We start from the raw sequence: 25,826 nt of genomic DNA, 5'->3' as shown, positions 1-25,826 counted from the left end.
TGGGAAGGCATGTGTACACGAACACACATTAAGTACATGTACATAGAACAGACAATCAATAGAAAACAACTTCATCCCCAATCGATTATTGCCCCTTTCAACTGTACATCCCAGCAATGATTTTAGGTTTTTGTGCAGCAGAGCGTTGTCCCCTCTTCGAAGGTTTGTGCTATATATATAGATATATATATATATCGTCTGTCTGTGGGTCTAACTTGACCTTGGATTTGCCAGTACAGCCACATTAACATTTAACGTCTCATTACAGCCCCCTGCCTCTGGCTGTCTGAATTAATCTGTGTGTCGTCACTGCAGGCGTTAACTAGGGTCATGATCGACAGACATTACCCCCAGTCGCTTTACGGCAGTCTGGTCCTCATTTAACTCCTCCGACTGACCTTTAACTGTCCTGTCCATAAATGTTAACACTACATTAGCAAACCCTTCTCTGTGGTAGCAGTGTTTTTACTTCTTCCAAGTGGAGGTGAGACATCTGCTGTGGTAATTACCCTTATCCAGTTTTTCTGGAGTGTAAAGGACTTCACAAGAGACTAATTTTGAACAGGATGAACACCCAGCAGGACAAGGAGGAAACCATCCAATTGGGAGTTTGACCATTTTTGATTGGCAAGACTGAAAATCACCTCCTTACTAATATCCAGTCACCCCTCTACCTGGCTCTCAGTGCATTTTTCACTACTTTTAGAGCAGTGCGGGTATAACATAACAGGTTAGAAAACAATAAAACCGCATTCTGTACAGAAACCTGATATGGACACACAACACTACAGCAGGAGAAGGCTTTCTAAACAGCCTACATATGGGTGGAAAAGACACTAACGAGATTGCATGATATTGCACAGCTGTAGAGAAGGGGGAAAAAACAAAATACACAGTGTATACAGCACGACCCCAAGTAGCAAAATTAGTGTAAGAGGTTTGTTTACATCCAAATGCAATGCCTGGGTCTGGCTCAGTGCTTTCATCAGTTATTTCCAGTGCAGTAACACGTTGGTACCTGGCAACACAGTAATGACATCAGGTACCAAAAGAGAATACAGTACACACCCTACATAGCCACGTCCATCCACACACACGAGAGAACCCACAAATTATCGTTCCACGCCGGGTTTTTGATGTCAAGTTGGCAATTAAGAACAAAGCTCGTAAATAGACTCAAACAGTAATGTTGATGCAGCACACTGAGATGTAGAAAAAAGGACACGCACACACGCATTCAAAACGATTACTTCTGACATCAGGTGTGAATGACACGCAACCGGGAACCAATCTGAACAAGACGCTAAAATCACCTACACAGACATACACCCTTGGCAAAGTTCACATTGAGTAAAGTGCCAGCAAACAATCCAATCAGAGAAAGAGACGCGTGTCCTCCGAGTTTGAAGTGGGTATGTTTTTATACAGGAAATTATCAGGATGAGGAGGCCAGGAAGTGGCAGTAGAGCTTCTGCACTTCAATAGAGCTGTCATCACTGGTCATAATTGCCGTTTGAATTGGCAAATCAAACAAGAGGATGAGTGGGATTGATGCGGAGCCTTTGGTGCCCCATTTAAAGACAGAGATCAGTAGCCACATGGAGAGAGGAGAGGAGATAAGAGGGTGAAGCGACATGGACCTGTCCTCTCTCCTCCTTCCCCCACCCCTCCCTTTTCCTCTCTGTCTTCCTCTTTCTTCCTCCGGCACTGGATTTGGTTCTGGGTTTGTTTTCTTCGACTCTTTCTCTCTACATCTCTTTCCCTCTCGCCTTCTCTCTCTCGGCTTTGCTGCCATGGTTACAACATCATCCCTACATGAAGTGCATCTGCAGAGGACAGGAGGAGAATGGAGAGTAATTTAGTTCGACAAAACACCTCATCAAGTGTTCAGGCATCTGCTGACAAACATATTACCTGCCGCAGTGCCACGAAAACAATTTCTCAGGGGTGGGAGTGCTTGGTAGGCAATTATATTATTGGAATAATTGGTCAAAATATACTTGTTTGCTCTCCTGAGAGTCCTGTTACTGTACAGACTGATGCTTACTCGCTGTGGAAAACACAATCTACACAGTTGCTGGTCAATTATCTGACAACGTGATTCATCCTGCTTTTGAAGGGTCCAAAGCTTTAGTACTACTTATCAATAGTTAGAAATACCTGAATGAGTGTATCAATTATTCCAGACAGACTTTCACTATCACATTACTATCAGGACCTTTTATTCTTATTTGGTCTACCCAGTTGTTTTCTATGTGCTTTAGCTACTTCTGCTTCAGTTAGTTATATCCTAAACTTCCCAGAAAAGTGTTCAACAACCCCCAGATAACTGGCTATAGGTATTACTTCCCTTTAAGCTACACACTCCAAAGGCTGAAAGTAACAGCAGGCCCAATGTTTAGTTTAAATTTGGTTTAAGTTTATCAGACAAGTGCCTCGTGTTTATGTGGGCAAGAACATACGTGGAGTGGAGAACAAGTATAAGGTTAAACTGAAGCGTTTCTGTAATAACATAGCTCATACCTCTAAATTAAGGTTTCAAATCTACTATTACTACTATAGAGTGCTGCAGGTACAACATGTTTTATAGGACAACCTGGAAGTTAGCATTGCCTTTCCCTTGTGGATTATTGTAGATGATACACTCTGTGGCAAAAACGTTTGATGCTTCCAAGTCTTGTAAAGTAAGATAATCTTCACAAATGAACACCACTTTTATGATTTTTGAAGCGTAAATGCAATCACCATAACTTTTAATCTTCTCAGCGAACTGTGTGTGTGTGTGTGTGTGTGTGTATGTTACCTGTGTCCCAGGGATGGGTCCAAAGGGATTGGTGGGTCTCAGGACTGGCTGGTTGTACATGACAGGCTGCGGGGGCATCATGGGAACACCCCCCATCTGATGACTCATCTGAGGAGGGAGCTGGTTAGAGAAAGAAAGGCAATAGGTGAGGAGTGAGCCAGGATCACGCGATTGGAGAAAACTGACTGAGATTAAAGCTGTTCTTTACCATCCCATACACAGGCACTTGGGGTGTCGTCATAGGAAAAGCCACTGGTGCAGGAGCCTGCACGGGGAAAAAGAGAGGAACACAATGCATCGCTTGCTGAGCTGAGCTACAGTCTTTAATCCTGGCCTGAAAGTTGATTACAAACATAATCCCGATATTGTCAGCCTCATGTCTAACCTGTCAAAGTAGCAAGACAGCTAATCCTGAGCAACAAAAAGAAGTGTGACACTTAACAAAGTAGAATTGAGGTAGCAGATTGGCAGCCTGTAATAAACCACACAGGATGAACAGCACAATAAGCAAAATAAGACCCCTTTCCTCTGATTATTCATGTATCAATACAAACAGCCTCATAATGAAAGTGCCACATGCACCTATTTAAAAAGTAATAAATAAATAAATAAGCAAAGCAGAAAGGTTTTTGGAGGATGTCAGGATGAAATCAGGTGCAGAAAGAGAAGTGAGGGAGAGATGATGCGAAGAAAGGTACTTACGTAGCCAGTATAGATCATCCCATTCTGTGGAGAGTTTGAGAAAAAGACAATAAAGGAAAGTTCAGGCATTTTTTCTCTAAACGAGCAGAAAAGATAAATCAAACCTTTGCCCATCCCTCATGTTCAAATCACCTCTACTTTCTATTCATGTCGTGCCACCAGCTTCGCGAGCCATTTGCTGAATAAATGAGAGGTTCGAGTCGAGAGGTCAATCAGACGAAAATTAAAAGATGAAACTAGATTGAATGGAAGAGACGTACGGATAATTGGAGCGGAGCACAAAGGACAGACACGCAGTTTGGAGCCCCTTCAAAAAAAACCTCTGTATGCAGCAGAAAGTTACATTTGGCCAACAGGTACATTTAATGAGTTTCATTCCAGAATGAGATATCTGACCATTATGAGAAGCTGACTTTACCGACCAAATGATGGATGGCACCAAATTAATACGCAGTACAATACTTCTGAAAAAGATCTCTGCTAGAGCAATGCATCAGTGCTTCCCTGACAAAAAGGGCCACATTATCAGGCGTGATAATATAGAGACTTTAACGTCATGTTGATTTTATTTTCTATAGTACTATATATATTTATATCAGTGGTGGCTGCTGGTCTTTCAAGGAGGGGGAGCTAATTTTTCCGGCCTACATCATAAATGTGTTTGTTTATTTCTTTGTCAATTCTACCCTTCGTTCCTTTTCAAGAAAATAATCTGTGACCTTGTCGTACCAGCTAGGCTTCTGATCAGTGTCCACTCAATGGCCAGCAGAGCTAGGCTGCTTAAACGGCCTTGGTCCAGCTTGAGCTGCTGCGCCAGGCTACTGTGTGGCCGCCTATGAGTGATGGTGACGACGGGAGAAGCGTCGCAGCTGCCGCTGCTCGTTGAGGAAAGAAACCGCAAAGTGACAGAAGAGAGTCGCCAAACACAACGCTAGTCGTTCTTATCAAACACAAAGTCACTGGGGATTGGTAAAGTCTCCGGATCAGATCAGAACAACGGAATGAAAAACTTGGAAAATGTTCAGGTGGATGTTTAATCTTCAAGATCGCTGATTCGCTCATTTAGCTGTCATTCAGAAAAGGATTCCGCCTCAGACAGCTCATCCAATCATCATGCAGAAGCCGAGCGCCCGGACCAGCCCACTGTCCCATAGACCCCCAGAGACGCTGAGCTATATAAAAACTATAGTTTTTAGTTATTTTTGCTGAGTTTTGTAGTTTACAGTATCATGTAATGAAAGACACTATGTAGGGAGGTGATTTTTTTTCATGTTTTGGATCACAGCCATTGATAATAGTGTAAATTGTCCTGCTCGTAACTAACAAGAGAACGAGTGAGCTGTCGATCAATGTGCGATGCCACATGTGACGATTGAGGACAAAAAAAATATGTCCAGAACCTGAAGACCATGTGAATGTAGCTTTTAAAATTACCATCTGAGGGACGGGCATGGGTGCAGGTGCCATGGGATGGGTGGCGTGAGTCCAGTTGGTGCTAGTGCACATGGTCTTCGACTGCCAGCCGCCTCCTCCTGTTGGCTTCTTCTCCACCAGCTGACTCCACTGGAGCTCCGGCCTGATGCACACACACACACACACACACACACAAGCAAGCATATACACAGAGAATTTAGCAGGTGCACAGCTTATGCAAAATCAGAAAGAGCAATAACGAGTCATTAGAGAGTTTGAACAGTAATAAAACTGACAGCTGAGTCATTTTCTTGTGGCTAAGTTTTAGCCGTCAGGAAAACCCACTCACTTTTTAGCTGGCGTCCCCCCAAACTGCAGGTCTGAGAGAAGGAAAAAAGAAACATGACATCAGCTGAAAGGAAGCAAGGCGGCCTGAGGAAAAATAAAGGGCAAAATGGAGGCGATGACTGAATATTGGGAGAGAGAAATTCTGTTTACTCACTACCAACGAGGTTGGCTAATGAAGAGTCCAAATCATTGGGCAGCATTTTTCCAGAGTGTAATGGGACTCCGGGGCTGTGAATTTGAGCGGGTGGGGCAGGCTTTAGCAGGTCACCTGACATCCAGAGGTTACCATGGTAACATGAAAGGATAAAAGAGGGGAAAATGAGTCAAGAGCATGAAGCAAGTGGGCATCACTGTCACTGCGTATCCAGCTCTGAGCAGTGTATAATTTGCATGAATATATATGTGTGTGTGTGTGTTTGGTTGTGTGTGCGGTCCTACCTCCCCAGGCATTGTTGTTGTTGGGCACAGTGTGTGTGGTCTGGATGGGGGTGAAGTTAGGCTGCAGGGTGAACAGCTCACTGGTCAGGTTTGGCACACTGCAGGAAGCAAAATGAGAGCGGAGTGCCCAGTTTTGTTTCTCATTTATATTTATGTAACCAGAAAAGACCATTTAAAAAATCTGATTTATAATGACAGCCAGGCAAAAGCAATGGACTCTTTCAGCAACACTTTCACTTTTGTAGCCTTTTTACGCCGCAGATGTTACACTCACTGGTTGCTGACAGGTACGATTGGTGAGTTGGAGAAGAGATCTGTGGCCCCTCCGCTACTGTTGGCACTGCCCACTGACTGGGTGCTGGGTGACACATTGGGTGTCTGAATGTCGATCACCTTATGACCATCCTCCTACAATGGGAAGCATCAACAGCATAATGTGATATTTCCAAGGTATATTAAAAGCCCTGCAGCACACAAAAATAGTAGCTATTAACCTCGTCTGGGGGAAAAAACTACAAGAAAAGATGTAGCCATTATAAATATGTATTTCTGGATGCTTCTTTATTTGAAGGAAAAATCCACTGCAGAGGGTCCTAAGACTGTGACTTCATTGCCATTCTCTTCGCAGCTCTGTATGGGCCAGCAGCCAGAGGCAGACAATGTACTTCACTGTACTGCAGAACTAATGCACTTTTCCATTCAACTTCAACAACAGTCTGGAGGACAAATAGACTTGATGTACACTTCACACAGCTAAAGTGATTTCAGTGTGCTTTTCCTACATGAAAGCAAAAAACTGTTGAAGACAATGATCATATTGGGGTGTCCTTCAGTACAGTATTGTTGGTATGTAGCATAAGCTGTAAAAATGTCTCGCCTTGTGTTGCTGCAGTCTGTTGTCCTCTGTCTTGTCATCCATACGGCTGAGAGAGATCCCAGTGCTGGAGAGAGAGGACACTGCACTGGACAATGTGCTGGATCTTAAGGTGAGACACAAACATACTTTTGCAAAGCTGGTTGCTAAATAGTTTTTTGTTTTTTTGTCTTTGATTTTTACCGAGTTGCTCTTTATAGTGCTCTGTAACCTTAACTTTATTTTAACAAGACTAAGCATCTCTGTGAGGCTGTAATGCTCATGGTAAAGATAACAGTTAGCGAAACAAGGGAGGGTGCATCCAATAGTGTCATCTATTCATTGCTTACTTTTTCTGTTCATTTTGTGTGTTTTTACTTTTATTTGTCTTAACTTTTAGTGGAAATTTCTGAAATGATGTCATTAATTAATTTGTTGTTATGGTTTAATTATCTTCTTAAAGTGTAATTCCGGCATAAATTTCATCCCTTGGTCTTTTCGGCACTTATAGACATCAAATTAGCCATCAAGACAGTTTTTTCATGTAGAAACTATTTACCGAGAAATCCCGGTCGCTAACAGCCGGACATGGCTAACACTGATTTGCTCAGGGCAGTACGGTGAAAGCATTAAAACAGCTTTTTTAACCACTAATACTGCTCAAAATAACACCAAACCTCTGCAGTAGCATGATACGAGTCCTTTCACATAAAACTAAGCACCAACAACGTAGTTAGTGAACTCGGGGTTTATTAAAAGAGTGTTTTAAGAGACTTACTTACTGGCCCCGGTACCAGCTTGATTACCAAATGCAATCCAAAAGGAAGGAGCCCATTGGTGCTTGGTTTTATGTGTAGGGATACTTATATCAGGCTTATATCACTATATCAGGCTACTTCAGAGGTTTGGTGTTATTTTGAGCAGTATTAGTGATTTCACTTTAATTTGAGGGAGGGTCCCTTGTATAAGCCTATGACCTTTTATGACTCATTCTTATTTCATTAATTATCTGGATTTTATGCAGTCATTGGTGCGTGCACAGAAAAAAAAAATAAAATAAATATTTCAGAATGGTGGACCAACTTTGCCATCCTCAAAGTGACGCTGTTAAGAAGTTATAAAATAGTTATAGAAATAGATAGAAATACTAGATAAGGTAATGGGATAACAGTAATATGGCATCCACAAATATAAACATAAACATTATAAACATGTTGCACTTTATTTCCTGTTGCAGTGTTTGTGAATGACATCATCTGACAGAGAGTTAAAAAGGACCCAGGCTGTTGCATTTAACTCAAAGCAACACTGTGTCTAAATACAGCGCCACAGAACTGCTAACATGGCTGAAGACTCTTGATAAATAAAAACAGTACTCGTGTAACATTAGTACTAACGACACATGTACTTGTAACAGCAGTACTAGTTATACTATGAATTGCAGTAGGAGCATCAGTAGTAGTATTCATCTTTCGGAGCTGATCGTACCTGCTTGCTGCGGAGAGGTCCTTGAGCTTCCTGCCCTCCAGAGAGGCTAAATGCTGCTCCAGAGCCTCCAGGAGAGAGCTGGGAGCCTGAGGAAGGGGTACACGGGAGGGGAGTTGATGGGGCAGCATTAAAACCACAGCCAAGTGGACAAAAGGGGACAAACTGTCTTCTCTCACTCCCATCTTCTCACCTCCTCATTTTACTTCACGCACCCCCACACACACACAAACAAAGCAGCAGCAAAATTAAGACACTACTCCTTCATTATCTACTCTACAACAGCTCTTTTGTTCTTTTTTTTTTATTTTATTGAATTTTTGCATTGGGTTTCATCAGGTTTGGTTGACCAGCATGCACACATCAGCCTTGGATCATGCAAGCGAGTCCGCAGCGGGACTGACAGGTCAGGGCAGAGCAGAGCATCGTCGCTGCAGGGCTCCGGAGTACAAACACAACAAACACGTCTCTGAACCACCTAACGAGCCCATGCAGAGGCCAGCAGCGCACAGACGCTCTCATAAACACACACACTTACACACGCATACGTGTAAAATCACAGTCCGAAAATCAAGAGTTAACTGGTGGATTCCACGTTAGGTTAAAAGTCAAATTAACATATTATTAATTTGATTGAGTTTAAAAATTAGGCAGCAGCTAAAGCTAAGTACCAAAATGTTATCCCACTGGAAGCCAAGGAAGTTAACTCAGTTAAATGTAAACGTCTGGTGAAAATCCCGGTATACACATCAAGCAACTGGCCATCACTCTTTATTGTAAAACAAAAAGGATGGATGGGTTCATTTTGACCAACTATGTGATACCACGGTTTTCACCCAGAGCCTTACATTTTCAGCACCAGAGAACACGACGCAAACACAACAAGCCAAAGAAAAGATTTCTCATATACTTATTTTAAGGGGGAAAGAGAGTAAAATGCGAATTCTGGATATCCTTCTTCAGAGAAATCTAGAATATGCTATAGGTTTAAAAGTAAAACAGACACATATCTAGAGCTCAGTATAGGCATGGGTCACTATGTTGTTGAATAAGGGCATATAAGGTCTTCATAAGCGCTACAAACATGACAATAATTTAAAAGAGTCAGCCCTTTTCAGTTTGTTACCAGATTTGTCAGATTGTAAACATCCAATTATGGTTCCACTGAAAAGGATATTTTGCATTTGGGGCCTTTAGCATGATAGCAGTGCTTATGATGGCATTATGTACACCTATCCAAGTCATATTTGCAGAGACCTATTATTAAAACCATTCGCTGCTCTCCCCACAGCTAATGCAAAGGGACATAATCTTTTCAGGGAAATGATTTGAACACTGCTTATGTGGGCAAAAACCTATTTCATAAAGCTGTGCTGACTTATTTATATGATAAGCCTTTGAATTAAGAGACAAGCCTTGCTATTTACACTGGGGGAAATGCCAGAAGTACTGCTGGGGAAATTCAGACAGATAATAAGCCCCGGTCATGGACATCTAAAATAGAAATATGCAAAAAAAGAGGCTGAAAACTTTTGATGTTAAGCTGCATAGCTGCTGCTTTCAAAAATCTTACCTTAGAGTAAAATTTGTTCTGCAGTGATTCAGATAAGAGAAAAATGGAATTACTGCACTAATGCTTAAAAATTGTAAAAAAAAAAAAAAATGTTCTTCAAGGCTATTTGCAGGTCTTCATTAATCGTTTCCTCTCTATTCTAGACTCAGAGAAAAGGAGAAAAGGCGAAGGAGTTAAGGAGGGTAAGGAAGAGAGGAGGACAGGGCAGCTGCAATGTGGGCAGGTCTGTAGGGTGAGTAGGGAACGGGAGCGTTTAGAATGAAGCATTATGGGATTGACTTGACGGATTTAAATACTGGTTGACTGGTTGATTGACTGATTGAGATGAGATGTAGACTGACCTGTGTGAGATCGGGGCTGTCGCCCTGATCTATCCCAACTCGCTGTGTCACAAAAAAGGAGGGAGGGGTAGGGAAGGGAGGAGGGAGGCAAAATAAAAAATAAACCAAATGTAATAATAAAACAAGGAATAAAACAAAAAACCCAACAGTTTAAAAAAAAGGAAAAAAATAGGGAAGAGGTGTGTGAAGGAGGAAGAGGAGGAGGAGGAGGAGGAGGAGGGAGAAAGAAGAATCAAACCCAAGCATCCATTACTTCATGCAGTGGCTGGAAAGGAAAACAAATAAAAGACAACAGAGGAGGACGGGGAGGAGGGCGCTGCACACACATACAAACACCTATACATATATACATATATATATATATATATATATATATATATATATATATATATAGAACACACACTGTATATGTACACACACATAAGTACACACACACTGAGATTTGGAGACTGGTTTGAAATGAATGCAGAGCACACCGACTGATTGAACAGGCAGGGCAGAGAGGGCAGACAACAGGTCACGTGACTGCGACGTAAAAATAAAAAAAAACATCCAAAAAGGAAGACACTCAACTAATGTTGACTTTGAACAGAAAGAGAAGGCGGGGCACAGATGACACACAAATAGACAAACACACATTTGGTTAGACAGGTAAAATGAATGGGTCCTTAAAGTCAACGTTAGTCTGTTTTTTGTTTTTTTTTTGTCTTTGGATCGAGCGGCTGCACCCCAAACCTTCTTCCCAATTGGAAACCAAGCAGAGAGAAAGCCTTTGAAGATGGCGCACAGGTGTAATACTAAAAAAAAAATTATAATATACACTGTGAAGCCTAGCAAGGACTGCAACTGTTAACTGGATAACAGCCATTATAAAGATCATTTTTGTAGAGAGAAGGGAGGAAATAAAATAAGAGGAAGACAGAGATAGTGATAGAAAAAGAGCTTGCTTGGGCATGCAGTGCAGGCATGTGAACAGGCAGCACGCGAGGGGTCCCTCAACTTGAAGCTCTACATGAGTGGCTCTCTGATAGGCTAAAAGACTCAGCCATTAATCAACTTGTCATGGAGTAACCCCCTCCCCAGGTCAGGGCAAGAGAAGGACAGAAACAGGAGGAAAATCTAGAGGCAAAAAAAAAAAGACTTGGAAGATTAAGGAGAGACTGGAGGCTGATCTACGGTCAGTTTTTTTTTTTTTAGGCTGGACCGTAAATCAGATCCCATGGGTGACGGAAGTCTGGAGCGAATCTCAACAGGTTTAAGTGGATTTTCTCACCAGGTTAAATATAACACAATTGAAAAAGAACATGTCTTTAGAGGGGACCGCTGAGATTCGCCCCAGACAGATACTCGTGCCCTCTCCGGTGGAGTTTAACTCGGTTTTGCTCCATGGAGGAGCGCCAGGACAAACGGACGTTACCTCTGCCACTTTGAGAAACTCGGACAGTTTGGTCATCCTGTTGAGGAAAGTCTTGTAGATCTCCAAAGCTTCTTTGCACTGGTTCTTCTTCATGTCAAAGTATTTCTCTGTGTACCAGAAGACCACAATCAGCATACGATCACTATTTATCCACAAATGAGGGTACATGTTTGCAATCAGTAAATACTTAATAGGATCTATTTAAGCCCAATCAAGTGCTAGATGATCATGTTAGAAGGTGTATACAATCTAGGGTTATCACAATACCAGAATTTTAAACTTCATACAAAATTAGTACAAAGAAACGATCCTAGATACCACGGCAAACGGGGCAAAAATGCACTTAAGGATAATTTGTTTTACTGAAAAAGTCAAGATTTCTTCCCTGTTATTTCGTGTATGCAGCCTCAGGTTGAAAATCGGATTGTAGAGCTGTGTTTTTTTATAGCTTTGGTACTTTCGATACCATAGAATTTGGTAAACGTGTTGATTTAAACACTTGGAAGCTTGAATACAATAAAAAAAATGTTAAAAAAGTATCTGGTACTGATTTGTCCTGATAAGCACATACATCTGATGTCCCTACAGGCTTAAATAAATTCTGCAGAGGCCCAGTTACTATAATTATACTATACTATTATACTCTGGCAGATACTTCCGGTCGCCTCTGGTTCAGAAAGATTTCTAGCCGTCTAGACCCTGGGCCAAAAACAACCGTTAATCTCAGATGGGGTGGGTTTCAGACAATAACTGACAACTTGTGGAGAACATTTTCGAAAAAACTACCAAGATGGCTGCTGCTGATGTGGAGCTTTCTGTTGAAGTATTAGTATTTTCAATTTCTGATGGCAAAAAACGGCCACACTCCTTCGCAGACATGTCGACGCTACACGATCGCAGCTCATCTCTGCACGCTGTAGTCTGTTTACATACGTCACATGTTTCGTTGCTGTGACTGGTTGTATGTCTATCCAATTGAGTGTCAGGCTAAGTTACTATATAACCATTGCAGAAGTACCTCAGATCAGGTTAATTATCAGGTTAACAATCATTTAATGAACTCCTCACTAAATAGTCCTCACTGGATTAATAGTTAATGGAAGAAAAGAAGGCGATCTTTAATCAGACTTCTAGAGGCAGTCGGAGGAAAAATCGATTGCCCCTTTTTGAAGAAGGATAATCAGAGGCAGACTAAGGCATAAATACAACTGTATTTGCTGTGTTTTATGTATGGTTTACCCAGCATGTTGATGACCCCTTCGTTGTAGGCAGCAAACAACCGTATGGAGTCTTTAAACAGCAACATGAAAGCTGTGTTGATCACTCCATTGGTCAGCTCGTTGGAGTTAGGCTGGAAGAAAGAAAGAAAAAAACAGATATTGGATGAAGGTGTGTCAGTATTTTACATACAAATCTTGTGTCTTTAATCCAGATGTTTACCTGGAAATCCAGCAGTGCATCCAGCTGGTTCTGAATGATGGGCAGAGTCTTGATCAGCTTCTCTGTGTTCATGGTGCGCATCACACCTTCAGCCCTGGTAAGAGACGACAAGAAAACACGCATGCAACACGTACACACACACACACACACACACACACACACACACACACACACACACACACACACACACACACACACACACACACACACACACACACACACACACAGGACTTATCAGGCCGACTGTAGACTAAGTTGTGTATATGTGTGATCCCACAGATATACGCTCTTACTGTGGATCAGCAACAAGAAACATTTTGAGGTTGGGTTATTTTAGAAAATGAAATATGAAAAAAAACATTTTTAAAAGTTTAATTTATAAACAAAACAAATCTCAGTTCCACACACACTACAGCCTCATTTAGTCTGGTGTGACCAGCAGCTTTTGATAGCTAATGTTTTCAATCCTCCAATTAAATACAGCACTTAATCCCAGATAAAATGCACCCTAATGGGCCTTAAATGTTGTCTTGTGGTATTATAATGTTATATTAGATGAATGTATTTTTGGGTCCTTTTCTCGGCTCTTCTGTCTTTTCTGGGATGCTGTAAACGGAGCTGCTGTGATCCAAAACAAATTGACTTATCGTACCGTACCATCGTCGCATCGCATTGCGTCGCGTCGCGTCGCATCGCGTCGCATCGCATCACATCACGTCGCACCTATCGTATCGTATTGTATTGTACCGTAGCCACATTGTTAGTTAACAGCCTTTAACAGCCGTGAGGGAACTGAGACATTACTCTCTCAGTTCCCTCACGTTTTCTACTTATGCAGCTGTTGCACTTTGGTTCAGTATTTTGCATTTTTAGAGTGAGTGGGTCATTACTGGCTCTCTCTACATTAGCCCACTTATTACACAGCTACTTTCTACTAGAAATCAATATACAACACAAAATATGGATTTTAAAATGTTCCTCCACAGTCTATAGAACTGCGTCCATAGCAACAGTCTGTCATTAATAGCGGGGGTCTGCTCTTCAGAAATAACAGACCGTAGAACGCTGTAATCGACCAGTCAGGATCGAATACTCAACAACGCTGTGTAATATTACAGTGGCCGGTGCTCAGAAAAAGTCACACAGGCCTTTAATATAATATAGACGTAAAGCATACATATAAAAACACATCTGGTGCGACCCATAGACCAAAGACCCATAATGCCCCTGTGTCAGTGGTGTGGTGTTGAGTTTGTTACCCTCTCTTCATCTTGGTGAAGTCCACTGCTGCTAGTCTGTAAGACATGGCTTTTTCATTCAGATAGCGGCTGTAGCGTCTGATGAAAGTTGACATATTATACCCTGGGGGAAGCACAGAGAGGGCGCTGCAGTTAGAGCCTGATCCCCTTGATCGTGATATTTTCAAAACCAGGTTAAGAAGCCATAATCCCTCTCATATGAAATGGACTAACTTCTCCATGAGCAATGTGATTTACTCCAAACTGGCAGTTGCAACATATTACTGAATATTATTGTATTACAAAGTTACAGAGCATGTGTGTTCATTTTCAGTTACATAGAGAAGCTTCTCGTAACAAACAAAAGGCACATTTATCTTTAGCGTTTATATCCTGGACTGTAGCTTCCTTTTATAATCAGCACTGGTTTTATTGATTCATAGGGTTACAGAGCCAAGGAGAGCTTGACATAAAGTCATTTTGTCAGATGAACAGCAGTGCTGAGTTTACAAACACCCAAATGGCATTAAATCACCTTGTAGTGCAGCCTTATCTAGAAAGTTGTTGAGGTTGAAGAGCGTGTTTCTGGAGGCAAGGTACTGCATCAATCTCTGATGGAAAAAGGACAAAAGCAAAGAGTTAGTGACTTATCTGATGCTGTTCTCAGACAATATCAAGTCATGTCCACGCAGACACAATGAGGGCGTCTACGTGAGTAAGTAAAGCTTTATTTATACAGCACTTCTGAAAACACAATCTGTTACAAACTGTTTCACACACAAACGCAAAACATTATTGAAAAAGCAAAAAAGAAAAGGTAAATTACAATATACAGCACAGTGAGAGACAGACAAAACTAAAACAAACCAAAGCCCAAGGCAGGGATGTGGTGCAAAGTGAGGGCTTCCTTTTAGTAGTTCATGAGCATTTCACAGAGAGGTTGTTGACGTCTCAGCACTTTGACTTCCTCCAAAACTGTAGCTGCCCTTGTTATTAAAATCTACAATTTTACAATTATCAGACTGAGAATCAGAATTAACTTTATTGTCCTTGTAAGTACATACAAAGCAATTAAAAAATGTTACTCGCTACTTGCTACTATAATCCCATTACGGTTTTAATAGGAAATAAGTCACATTAAAGGGGATCAATTATGCTTTTCCTCATGTCCTGTATATATAATGTTAAATTGTCGAATGTTCATATTAAAAGTAACCAAAGCTTCAAAATAATTAGTTAAAAAATCCCTGTGAGCACAAACCTTTACTTAACCATTACTGCAGTGTTTACATCAAAATCAGGTAGGCCTTTAATCTTGTTTGCAGATGTTGATTTCTCCCCAATTTCGGATCTCTTTTCTGTTTGAACATGTCTGGTAGTGCAATTTTTGGTGATGCTCTGCTTGGCAAACTATGACCAAGCAGAGCATGACTGTTTGTTTTTTTTTTGGGGGGGGGCGGGGGTTATGGGCTTAAAGAGATGTGCTAAAACAGACAGAGAGTGGATACAGGTGCAGCAACCATGTCGATTTCCCAGTCAGGGTATCTCAGAGACGTCGTGTCACTACTTTGGTAGGCGTTACAGAGCTCTGTATGCCAAGACCACCAGACACAAAAACAGTTTCTTCCCCCAGGCCGTCTCCCTGATAACCCCATAATCCCCCTGCCATTGCATGTCCATTTGCACTAAACATGTATATATATGTATATCTTTCATCTTGTCTTCTTTGGCAAATACTTTATTTTTATGTATTTTTCTGTGCTTTTTGTATATTGTGTAAACAGAGGAGAGTCAAATTCCTTGTATGTTTGCACATGCATGGTGAATAAAGCTGATTCTGATTCTGATTCTGATACTTGTTTTGCAAAAACTCTTGTTTGGGTACTTTGAGAGGGTCAGTGAACCCGCTGTAATCACTCTTTCTGAGTCTGAGACGCTCATCGTTTAACATCTTTGATGTTTTGGTTGCTGCTCTTGTAGTGGGAGCATGCGGAGTGAAGTGATTAGTCACACTGGCCATTGAAATGTCAGCAGGGATGCATCATCAGTCCTTGTTGGACGCGTGGAAGATACAGCTTCAAAGAAGGTCGCTGCAAGACTCTGAGAGAAATTGCTACAACCTGGTGAGCGAAACGTCAGTCTCTGGACAGATCAATGACTCGAACTAGCAGATTGGCTTTCTCTTTATGTTTGTGTGTTTCTGGAGGCGGCGGCGCAGAGATCATTAGATTGGACAGGAAATGTCTTAGTTTCATGCTTTCAGTGACTCCTGTGTGCACTGTTCTGATGCTTCATAAATAGTTTATCATCCTGTGTGGGCCTGCAACGAACATCACATTATCGATGGGTCTGTAAATTCACAATAGTTAATAGATTATTCAAATTGATCCATTTTTCAAGAGCTTCAATGTCGGTGTTTCACGAGTAAGGAATGAGTACGGGTTGCAACTGTTCAGAATCTGTATCTGTGGTTTGCAGAAAACGTTCGATGCCAAATAATACACTTGTGATCTCATTAAAGCAAGCTTGTTATGTACGGATGACAAAGAACTTTACGATCATCCTGAAAATGAAATAGAAATAATATTCTATCCATATGTCGGTGTGCTCAGCTCACCTCATTGCCGTACATCATGAGGTGGTGTGTGGTGATGAGCGCTTTGAAAACCACTATCCAGCTGTTGCTGGCTGTGCGCTCCAACAGTGTGTCTGCAAGGTGAGGGATGCTGACGTTCAGCTCATTGGTGCAGTGGATCAGGTCTGGAGGACACAAAAAAAACAACGAGCAATGTTTAAACATTATTATTTGTAGAAGATTATAGAAACAAGCATGAGGCCAACATGTTAGAGAACCTTTGTAAAGTTGCAGGTTTGACTACTACAACTTAAATGTGTCCTTCTAACTCAGTCCTGCCTGGTGGCTTACTGTAGGTTGCTGAATAAAAACACCTGCCACATATCAATATCCTAATGTATAACCTTAGAGAGCTTACAGCTTGAGTTATTAAGAATCAATGGAATGAGTGAACAAACGCTATGAATGTATCGACTGGTGTTTTCATTTTGACTCACTCAATATCAGCACAAATCAATGAACAAATGATTATTTAATGATAGAGACTGCAAAGACAGATGGATCAGAACCAGGGCAAGTGAATCACAAAATCCATTTTGTAGCTGCAATTCAACAGTGCTACCTGCTTACTTATTATTATTATTATTATTATTATTATTATTATTATTATTATTATTATTATTATCAACTCAGAAGACGTAAAGTTATTTTACAGTTTCAATTCAACATCAACAACGGATGCATACTTTTTCTTTTAAACGGTCAAATACATCTCCTGATGATGAATAATTCATCTGAGTTCTCTCCCTGAGCATCTTTGTTAACAGTAATGGAATAAAACTGAGTTGACTCCGATGTTTTACCCACTGAGACTCACATCCAGAGTGTAGATTTTCTGTTCAAAAGCAAATGTGGAACAACACAAAAGGAAAAGAGCGTTCTGCGGGACAAGGTCAGACAACACGGAAAAAGGGAGTGTTTGTCAATGAAGAAGTGCCAAGTTAACCCAGAAACACGGCCTATTTTATAAGCAGGAGAGTTTTCACTTTTAGATTTACAACGACACGTCACAAAAATAATAGGTCACTCAAAATTCCGCAGTGAACACTAAATGTAAACTTAGGATAGGCAGATTGGTGGAACAATGCCCTAAATTCTTCAGGGATTTCTCCGGCTAAAGATCAAAATGTGAAGTATGCTCGGCCTCTGTTTAATCTCACAGATTTACTGACTCCAAGTTAAAGAACCAAGCTTTAAATAGCAGAAAACCTGCTTATGCTTATGTGCTTATTCAGCTGTGCTTCAGTTGAATTGCTGTAAAGAAAAGGTTGTTAATATCTTCAGTGACAAATGTGTTTTACAGTAAAACCTTGGGCATAAATGGACTGCATTGTGCACATACTGTAGAGCCGCTCCATGTAAGCTGTTCTGTGACATTTATCAGCAGGTTTAAGATCTTTTCTTGGATGAATCAATTACATTTATCTTGCTTTATTGCTCCGAAATTCATCTTCAGATTGACAAACACAATGATCTCTATAAAACCTTGAGATTGTGCAGATTATTTCAAACCCAGCCAGAAGCGAGATCTAAACTAATAACAGTATAAATTAAATATCATATTTAGAGAAGGAACATCGGGGCTGAGTGATAAAATGACAGACAGAAGGAATACATTTCAAATGTGTCCAGATAAAAAAGATCAAGATGAGGAGCAATTTGACTTGAGTTTGACAGCAGAGCTCAACATGGTAAAAGAACAGCACATCAACATCATGACAAATAAAGGAACCAAATAAAAAAAAGGCACATTGAGGGAAAGGAATTCAACTTGTATTCAGTATACGACTGTATACAGGCGGAGAGAGAAATTTGCGTGCTGAGTTACTGTAAGAAAACTTCAAGCCAGGTTTGGTTTCTGAGGCAAATCCTTGGTCTGTTTCTTCCACAGGATCAGAGGTTGTCAGGGTTTATTTGAAAGCTGTGTGATGTTTCTTGCGCCCACTGAAACGCTTGATACCAAAGAGTCCCAGCTGATACCACGGTTAGGTGTTTGATGCACCCAGAGCACCGGCAGTTCACCGCAGCTAATACTTCAGTCCTGTTCATCTTTAGGTTATTTCGGAGTGTGAAACCCACAGCAGCATTAACATCGGGATATTTGGTCCCCAGCATTAAGGCCAAATATAAGTCTTTGTTTTAATTCCAATATCTGAAAGTGAAATGTGTAGAAAACATTATCAAAGCCCATCAAATGGATCTCAAACAAACACGTTTTGAATGAATTTCCACAAACAGCAATGCTAACATCAAAAAAGTTGATGATTTATACTCGACCACACTGAAGTACCCTGGACTCAACTCTTTCTGCTTTAATTCTAAGGTGTTTTTTATTTTTCAGAATCCCTTCTCCTTCTCCTTCTCCTAATTAATTCTCAGGACATTAATATCAAAACAGTACAGGGTAATGGTAGCGCTCAGTCATGCTTTACACATTGTTAATGATTTGTTTGTGAATTTCCTTCCTGCGTCAATAATTAATGTGATCGTATTGATTTCAGGTAATTAATGTTTTCTGTCAAAAGTGAACAAACACACCGGTAAGGTGGACATGCAACACACTCTCTAGCCACACTAGTGGCAACGTTGAATAGACGGCAGCGACCATGTTGGTCCAAGCTGAAATATCCCAGCTAATGGATGCATTACCATGACATTTGGTGCGGAGATTCATATTTACTTACTTTAACTACTACTACATACTTTTGACTTAAAGTTGTACATAAGAACTGAGATACGTTGTTTCATGTGGCCTCTTTGGCGGTAAAATGTAACTGCAGGTGAGCCTGTTCTTTCAGAGCCTCCATCTTGTCACATTCATGGTCACTAAGTGTGTGTGTGTTTATTTATTTATTCATGTTTTTTTTGCCCTTTTGTAAAGTTTATTGACACACATCCACCTCTCTACTTCCAGTCCGTCCCCTATATGTTCTTCTGTCCTTACCAAAAGCCTGACTCAGAAGTTAAGGTTCCTGATTTCTAACAACAAGTGAATGCAGCATAACGGTTAGTGACCATCTGGGCCAGCAGAAGTTACTGTCAGCAGCGCCACTAATATGGCGGCTTATTTCTATCTAGGGAGGGAATGTCGCCACGGACCAAGTATTGGAATACTCAGCAACGAGTGCTTTCATTAGTGGATCATATGATCAATCACCACTGTTTTAACGCACTCTTTGGTAGATACTAGCTTAAAAGACAATTAAATAGATGAAAATCTTACAGAGGACAACTTTAAAGGTCCAATATTGTAAAAAAGTGTGACTTGTCTTTTTTTATTATAGAGCAGCGGAAAGTTAAAGTATCAAAACTCTCAATCCACAGAGAAATGTACACAGCTCTTATTCAGAAACTGTTCCTTTAAACGAGCCTTCAGGACTTCCTGTACGGCTGTGATGTCACAACTACGCTATATATGTAGGTAGAAAGTGCCGCTACAGTGTCGTTACAGTCATTCCCCGGCTGCAGTGACGGTGCAGAGACGCCAAGAGGGCCACAAATGCTGACTAATCAGAGCAGACTGGGATTTTTCAGGAGGGGGGCTTAAAGAAACAGGCGCTAAATTGGAGCGTTTTAAACAGAGGGAGGATCCAGGTATATTCAAACAGAGGGTGGATCCAGGTATATTGAAACATACGGTATGAGAAAATTATGCGTTTTTGAACATTAAAGCATATAAACTTTAAGGTTTTCACAAGCGCCATCATGATTTTAACTTGTCCTATACTTTGGTTTATGACCAAATCCCTCCAAAACGAATGACATTCATCAGCCTCAGCTGCACTTTATGTTAAGTTTGCAAATATTAGCAAGCTAACACGCTACACTAAGAAGGTGACCGAGGTAAATGTAGCTGTAATAAGCATGCAATTCAGTACTTACAGTTATAATTTTTCTGTAACAAAAGATTAAAGTTAATTGCGGTAATATGCTGATTTTAGTTGCTTTTATGGAGCACTGTTCAATGCTCACGCTAATTAAGAGCTAAGGGGGTGTGTTGGTTGGTTAGCGTCACATCAGCTGCAATATTTTACATTTATGTATATTTAAATGCTCACCAACATGCATTGTTGTTGACTGCGGTGGAGATATTTATGTGTATGCTCCAGCTTTAGGTTTATTGGACCCTGTTAGCTATTTGTCTTGAAATACAGCCTCACAGTTTGTATAAAGATATTATTTTAGTTTTTACAGTAATAGCAAATCACTCAGGCTTCTATTTGAATACAATTACACCTAAATGATAGGACTTCAAATATCTCCATCCATGCTGGGTCCACCTGCATGTATTTCTTTGGGTGATGATACATCAGCTAGGATTTAATCAATGACGTGTGGAGATAACCAGAGGGACGTGATGACATATACCGATAATACATATAATAAACTGCAGTCACACAGGAAATATTGTACATCAATAATGCTATTAAACAGTGCGAAAAACTGAACAAAGTGACAACATGGTGTCATCAAGTCAATTCAAAGCATTTGTAATGCTAGTTAGAGTTAATTGTAAAAACTGTGTCTTATGTGTGACTGGATGAACTTTAAAATGCATTAAAAACTTTAAATAAAGATATTTTAAGACCTTGGCTTTAGATGAAGTGAGTCATTATCAGGACCTGAAATTGTATTGCAAGATAGTGTCGTTATACTGACACAGATGTGGGAGTAAGCGTGTAGGGGTATCCATTCATGCTCTGTATGAACACTTCCGTCACCATCAGACTGCCTGTGAGTCAAAGCAGCCCTGTCTGTTGTAATGTTCTTCTTCTGTCGTCATTTCAGCGTCTTTTCAATGTCCTTTCAATGTCCTTTCAATGTCCTTTCAATGTCCTTTCAATGTCACCTAATTTGGCTGAGAGGCTAAAAAAAATGTGGCCACCAAGAAAAGGCCTGTGACTATTCTCAACACGTTCTGTTGCTTTTGAGAACATCTACTGTACATCACTATTACTGCCATGACACACAACCAAATCAATCATACCCTGAACAACGCGGTGCTTTCAGGGCAGAAGGTCATTTTTGTCCTGATTACTATTCTGTGTGATGAATCTGGCTTCTATCGCCGCTCTCTGCTATCTCAGCCATGCAGAATACTGCCAGGTGAAAGTGAAATCCCATTACTCTGTCTGTCATGCTCATCATTTGCTGTGGGGCAGTAAATAATCAACACTGGCCATTTGTGTCACCAACCAGTCTGTCAAGGTCATGACACTGTAAAAAAAAAAAAAAAAAAGATGCCGGCAAAACCTGGGTGCACCGCTTCAATGTCCAGCAGTGCGTTTGATTTATCATGCGTTGCATTTGGAGAGATGGCACAGTAATTCATCTTTCCTTTTCACTTTGCCTGGGCAAGGAGGGATCAATAACAAGTTGAGTATATTCTGAAGGTAACTGAAACAACCTCTGGGATTAGGTAAACTGATCCAGATTCCCTGCCCAGGTTCTTTCTGATTGATCTAAACGTAGCCAAAGTTGGCTCCAGTGAATGGGATTTTAAATCTTTGCCAGCGACCTCTGTTGCATTACATGTCGTTCCTTTGAGCTTATTCTGTCACCCACATCGACTTTGCTCCATTTGCTGCTGAGGGCTGCTTCACAACTCCAATAACTTAAAATACAGTCCAAGTGTCTGACGCTTTTTACGACCCTGTTTAACCAAGTTGAATCAGAAAGGACTCAAAGAGGGCGTGGGTCACACACCTGAGACTCTCAGACCTGAGATCAACCCACAGTCTCGTTCAGCTGACTCATCAGAGTTCAGTTGAGTTCATTGCCCTATTTTTGCATTCCTTATCCACTTCCCCACCACGGTGCTCTCAGTCGGTTGTGAGATTACTGTAGAACCAATGACCTCCTGATCACAAACACACTTCCTTCCTGCGTCTCTTCCTTAACCATAAAATTGCAGCGTCTGCACTCAACAAAATGCCAGAGTCTTATGTTATATCATGTCCTGGATGGAGAAGAGGGGCCCCTCTAGCAGGAAATAGAAAGTGTTTTATTGTGAAGGCTAGCTGTGTCTTTAGAACAGCTGCATCTGAATGGCCCAAGTACAAAACATTCATTCAGCTAAAAATTCAATTCAAGCTTCCAAGGGGCTGAATTGAGCCGGGCCTTCAGTTTCTGCTTTGGCATGGTGCTTTTTATTCCACTAATGATCAGAATGAGAGCCGGATCAGAACAAGAAATGCCTCATGCAACCACCTCAACCAGAATAGACTGACCCATTCTGAGAGGAGCTTCATTGTCCTTGAGAACGGCGGTATAAAACCGTTTCTCTAATCCATTTCACGGATGAAAATTTGTCATGTAAATGCTCCAGTTCTATTTTAAGAATATCTGCTCTCAGTGGCCTTTACTAGTTTCTGAGCGACTCCGACTCATGGCGGGGGCTGAAGGTGGACAAAGGTCCACCATTTAATAACTGCAGGGGTTCGTATAAAACTGTGGCTTTGGCTAGAAGCACAACAATAAACCAATAATGTTGTCAATCACTTGATGCCCTTTAACTGATTATTTTCTTCTGCACTCACACCAACAATCACAGTAATGTACCTTTTTAGAAATCCTCAAGTTTCCATCTGCACGGGCCAAAATGTAAAGCCTCACACAAACGGCTACAGCAGTAATACAAACCTAAATAATTAGCTTTAAGTGGTGGTCACCATTAAGATAAGATTTGTATGAAATCAAAGCAGCAGTAATTACTCGATGTTGCGATTCAAAGGTCACAAAAAGGGCTTTTTCATCGTAAGAGCGTTTTTGAACCTTTTCAGATACCCCCACTGGGTATTTTTCTGCTTTAATGGGCTTTTTTAGTAGGGCAAAGTGATACAGCCCTAATTTAGATGTATTGTGTTGAGGCGCCCGGTGGCACATCTTGTGAGGAAGCCCAGAATTCCCAGTGTCACCTCTGCTGTGGACATAACCGACTAATCCACTGCCAAACTTGCCGGCCGACTGGCTGGGTGGGTGTGGAGCTGGATGACTGACTCTCAGGCTGTTTGGCTACCGGCCTTGTTTCTCCCAGACTGATTTCCTCTTGATTAGCCATCTTTGCTTTATGCCAGTCTGTGTCTGTCTGTCTTTCTGTCTGTCTGTCTGTCTGACTGCCTGTGAGTCTGACTGGCAGCACCATTGATTACCCGTGCTCTCCATCGATCATGTCAAGTAATTATAGTGAGGCAGAAAAGCCACCTAACCTAATAATCGCTGGTAAAATCTACATGTGAGAAAACCTCCTACTCCTTGTAATTGGTGCAGTTTGCACAAACACACACACACACACACACACACACACACACATACAGCTAATTAGCAGAATGTGGAGATAAAGAATCTGTCCGCTTAAACGCCTCATTGTAACACCCACCAGCAGATACAGTACACACACACACACACAGTAGGCTATATACTCACTGTCTCTCTGCTCCCCTAGCCCCCTCAGGACTGACAGCAGTAAAAACATTCATTACTGACAATAATGCACCAGAGGACATGACAGTGAACTTGAATGTGAGATTTAAGAAATGAAAGTGGAGCGTGTTCGTGATGCTGCAGCAAACATAACGCACATTTTGTACTGAAGTGTCTCCAGAGGATGTGGTGCTGCCGCTGATAGTGGCGTTAATAATGGATAGGCCTGTACACTGTAAAAGCGGCTGGTTGCAATATGATTAGCCCATGCCAGAGTGGCCTATTTCCCCTGAATGACATGCACCGAATCTACCTGGCAGATTGCCCCCTGCATCCACATTTACAGCTTACATTAATAAGCCAGATACATTGTGGCCGCGCGTTTGGCTGCGTAAATCCCATTTTAATCTAAGGGAATGTAATGATGTCTAATTAAAGAGGCTGCAAACATAACCGGGCCGGATGAGAGAGAGAGAGAGAGAAAGAGAGAGAGAGAGAGAGAGAGAGTGAGGGGGGAAGCATAACAGATGCTGTTTATACAAGCTATCCTTTGTGAGGAAACATGCTGGTATAGCTTCATGCATGCGGACTATCTATACAGTATCAGCAGTGATGGCATGCTTAACCTACAGTCAAGGTGTTTCTTCTTGGGTCCGCTGACTTCATGCGTCGTGGCCTTGCACACGGCTTTGCTGATGGCAGACCCGGTCATGCTGTGCTGCGCGGCGGCGATCCGGTCCGTCAAAGACTGTCCCGACATGTTACTGAGAAGGAGGTGGTGGTGGTGGTGGTGGAGGAGGAGGCAGCAGCCGGAGTGATGGTCGTGGTGTCCGGGTGGGGGGGACCGGGTAGGACGATCAAAATGTCTTTAGAGGCAGGGAGGAGGGTAGTGCCCTCTGAGAGAGTCGGCCGTGTGAGCAGGAGGACAGCAGCGTACACCGACGAGGATCCGGTGGGAGAATTCATGCGGCGGCCAAATAAAACATAAAGACGGTCACATCCAGGGAAGCATTTAATATTCAGTCGAAGGCATTAGGATGACCCGGCTGCAGAAATGATAATCTGAAATAGGAGCGAGAGAGGCTGAAATGTCTATAATTAAGAGCGGTCTGCATCAAAAGTATAATAAAATAATAATAATAATATAAGATAATGTACAGTAAACTGTGATGTATCCCTGAGATACCGGCGGGATGTGCCTGTATATACGAGGGCTGAATCCGAAATAAAGATGGCAACTATAATCGAAACACTACCGGTGATTATTATCTAGATCTATGCGGCATCCCCTATGACCGAAGACTCTTTTTTTCCCCTCTCAAAGACGGTTATAAAAAAATAGCATTGTCCTTTTCCCCCCTGTCCTGCTCTTCTTCGCCCGGTGTCTTCCTCAGTCTGAAGCTTTACGCACAGATCCGACCGCAAACAGCTCTCTGGTCCACACAGCTCCCCGCGCTGGCTGCATCTAACCTTAGCCGCTTTGATTTTTTTATTTTACCCCCCCCCCCCCCCCTGTCTTTTTAATCTTCTTACAAAAGGGTGTATTTCTGTGTTGAGGTTGCCCATAGGCCAATTGCGATTATTCTTTCTTTATAGTGTTTTTGTTTTTGTCAGTCAAACTTGTGTGTAAAATGGCAGAACATGAATCCGGTGACTTGGACAGGAGGATTGGGCCACTTTCTCAGGGGAGGAGGGCATCTTAAAGCCCCCTTTTCTCT

General features: G+C 41.5%; 1 protein-coding gene across 1 annotated transcript; it reads right to left on the bottom strand.

The window, feature by feature from the left end:
* Window positions 1–1,811: 1,811 nt before the first annotated feature.
* On the bottom strand, window positions 1,812–24,868 carry LOC310956858 (phosphatidylinositol-binding clathrin assembly protein-like; the record flags this gene model as incomplete). The annotated part of the gene is made up of 19 exons (XM_083927233.1): window positions 1,812–1,826; window positions 2,804–2,923; window positions 3,012–3,068; window positions 3,506–3,529; window positions 4,940–5,081; window positions 5,268–5,298; window positions 5,421–5,534; window positions 5,705–5,802; window positions 5,979–6,112; window positions 6,582–6,684; window positions 8,046–8,131; window positions 9,957–9,998; window positions 11,374–11,480; window positions 12,613–12,724; window positions 12,814–12,907; window positions 14,073–14,175; window positions 14,587–14,662; window positions 16,669–16,811; window positions 24,739–24,868. The coding sequence occupies 19 exons, from the start codon at window positions 24,866–24,868 to the stop codon at window positions 1,812–1,814; spliced, it is 1,731 nt and encodes a 576-aa protein (XP_083783359.1).
* Window positions 24,869–25,826: the final 958 nt, after the last annotated feature.

Source organism: Echiichthys vipera (genome assembly GCF_963691815.1).
Source record: "Echiichthys vipera genome assembly, chromosome: 14".
Classification (NCBI taxonomy): Eukaryota; Metazoa; Chordata; class Actinopteri; order Perciformes; family Trachinidae; genus Echiichthys; species Echiichthys vipera.
Note: the sequence above shows the minus strand (reverse complement) of the source record. Positions and strands in the feature narration are given on the sequence as shown.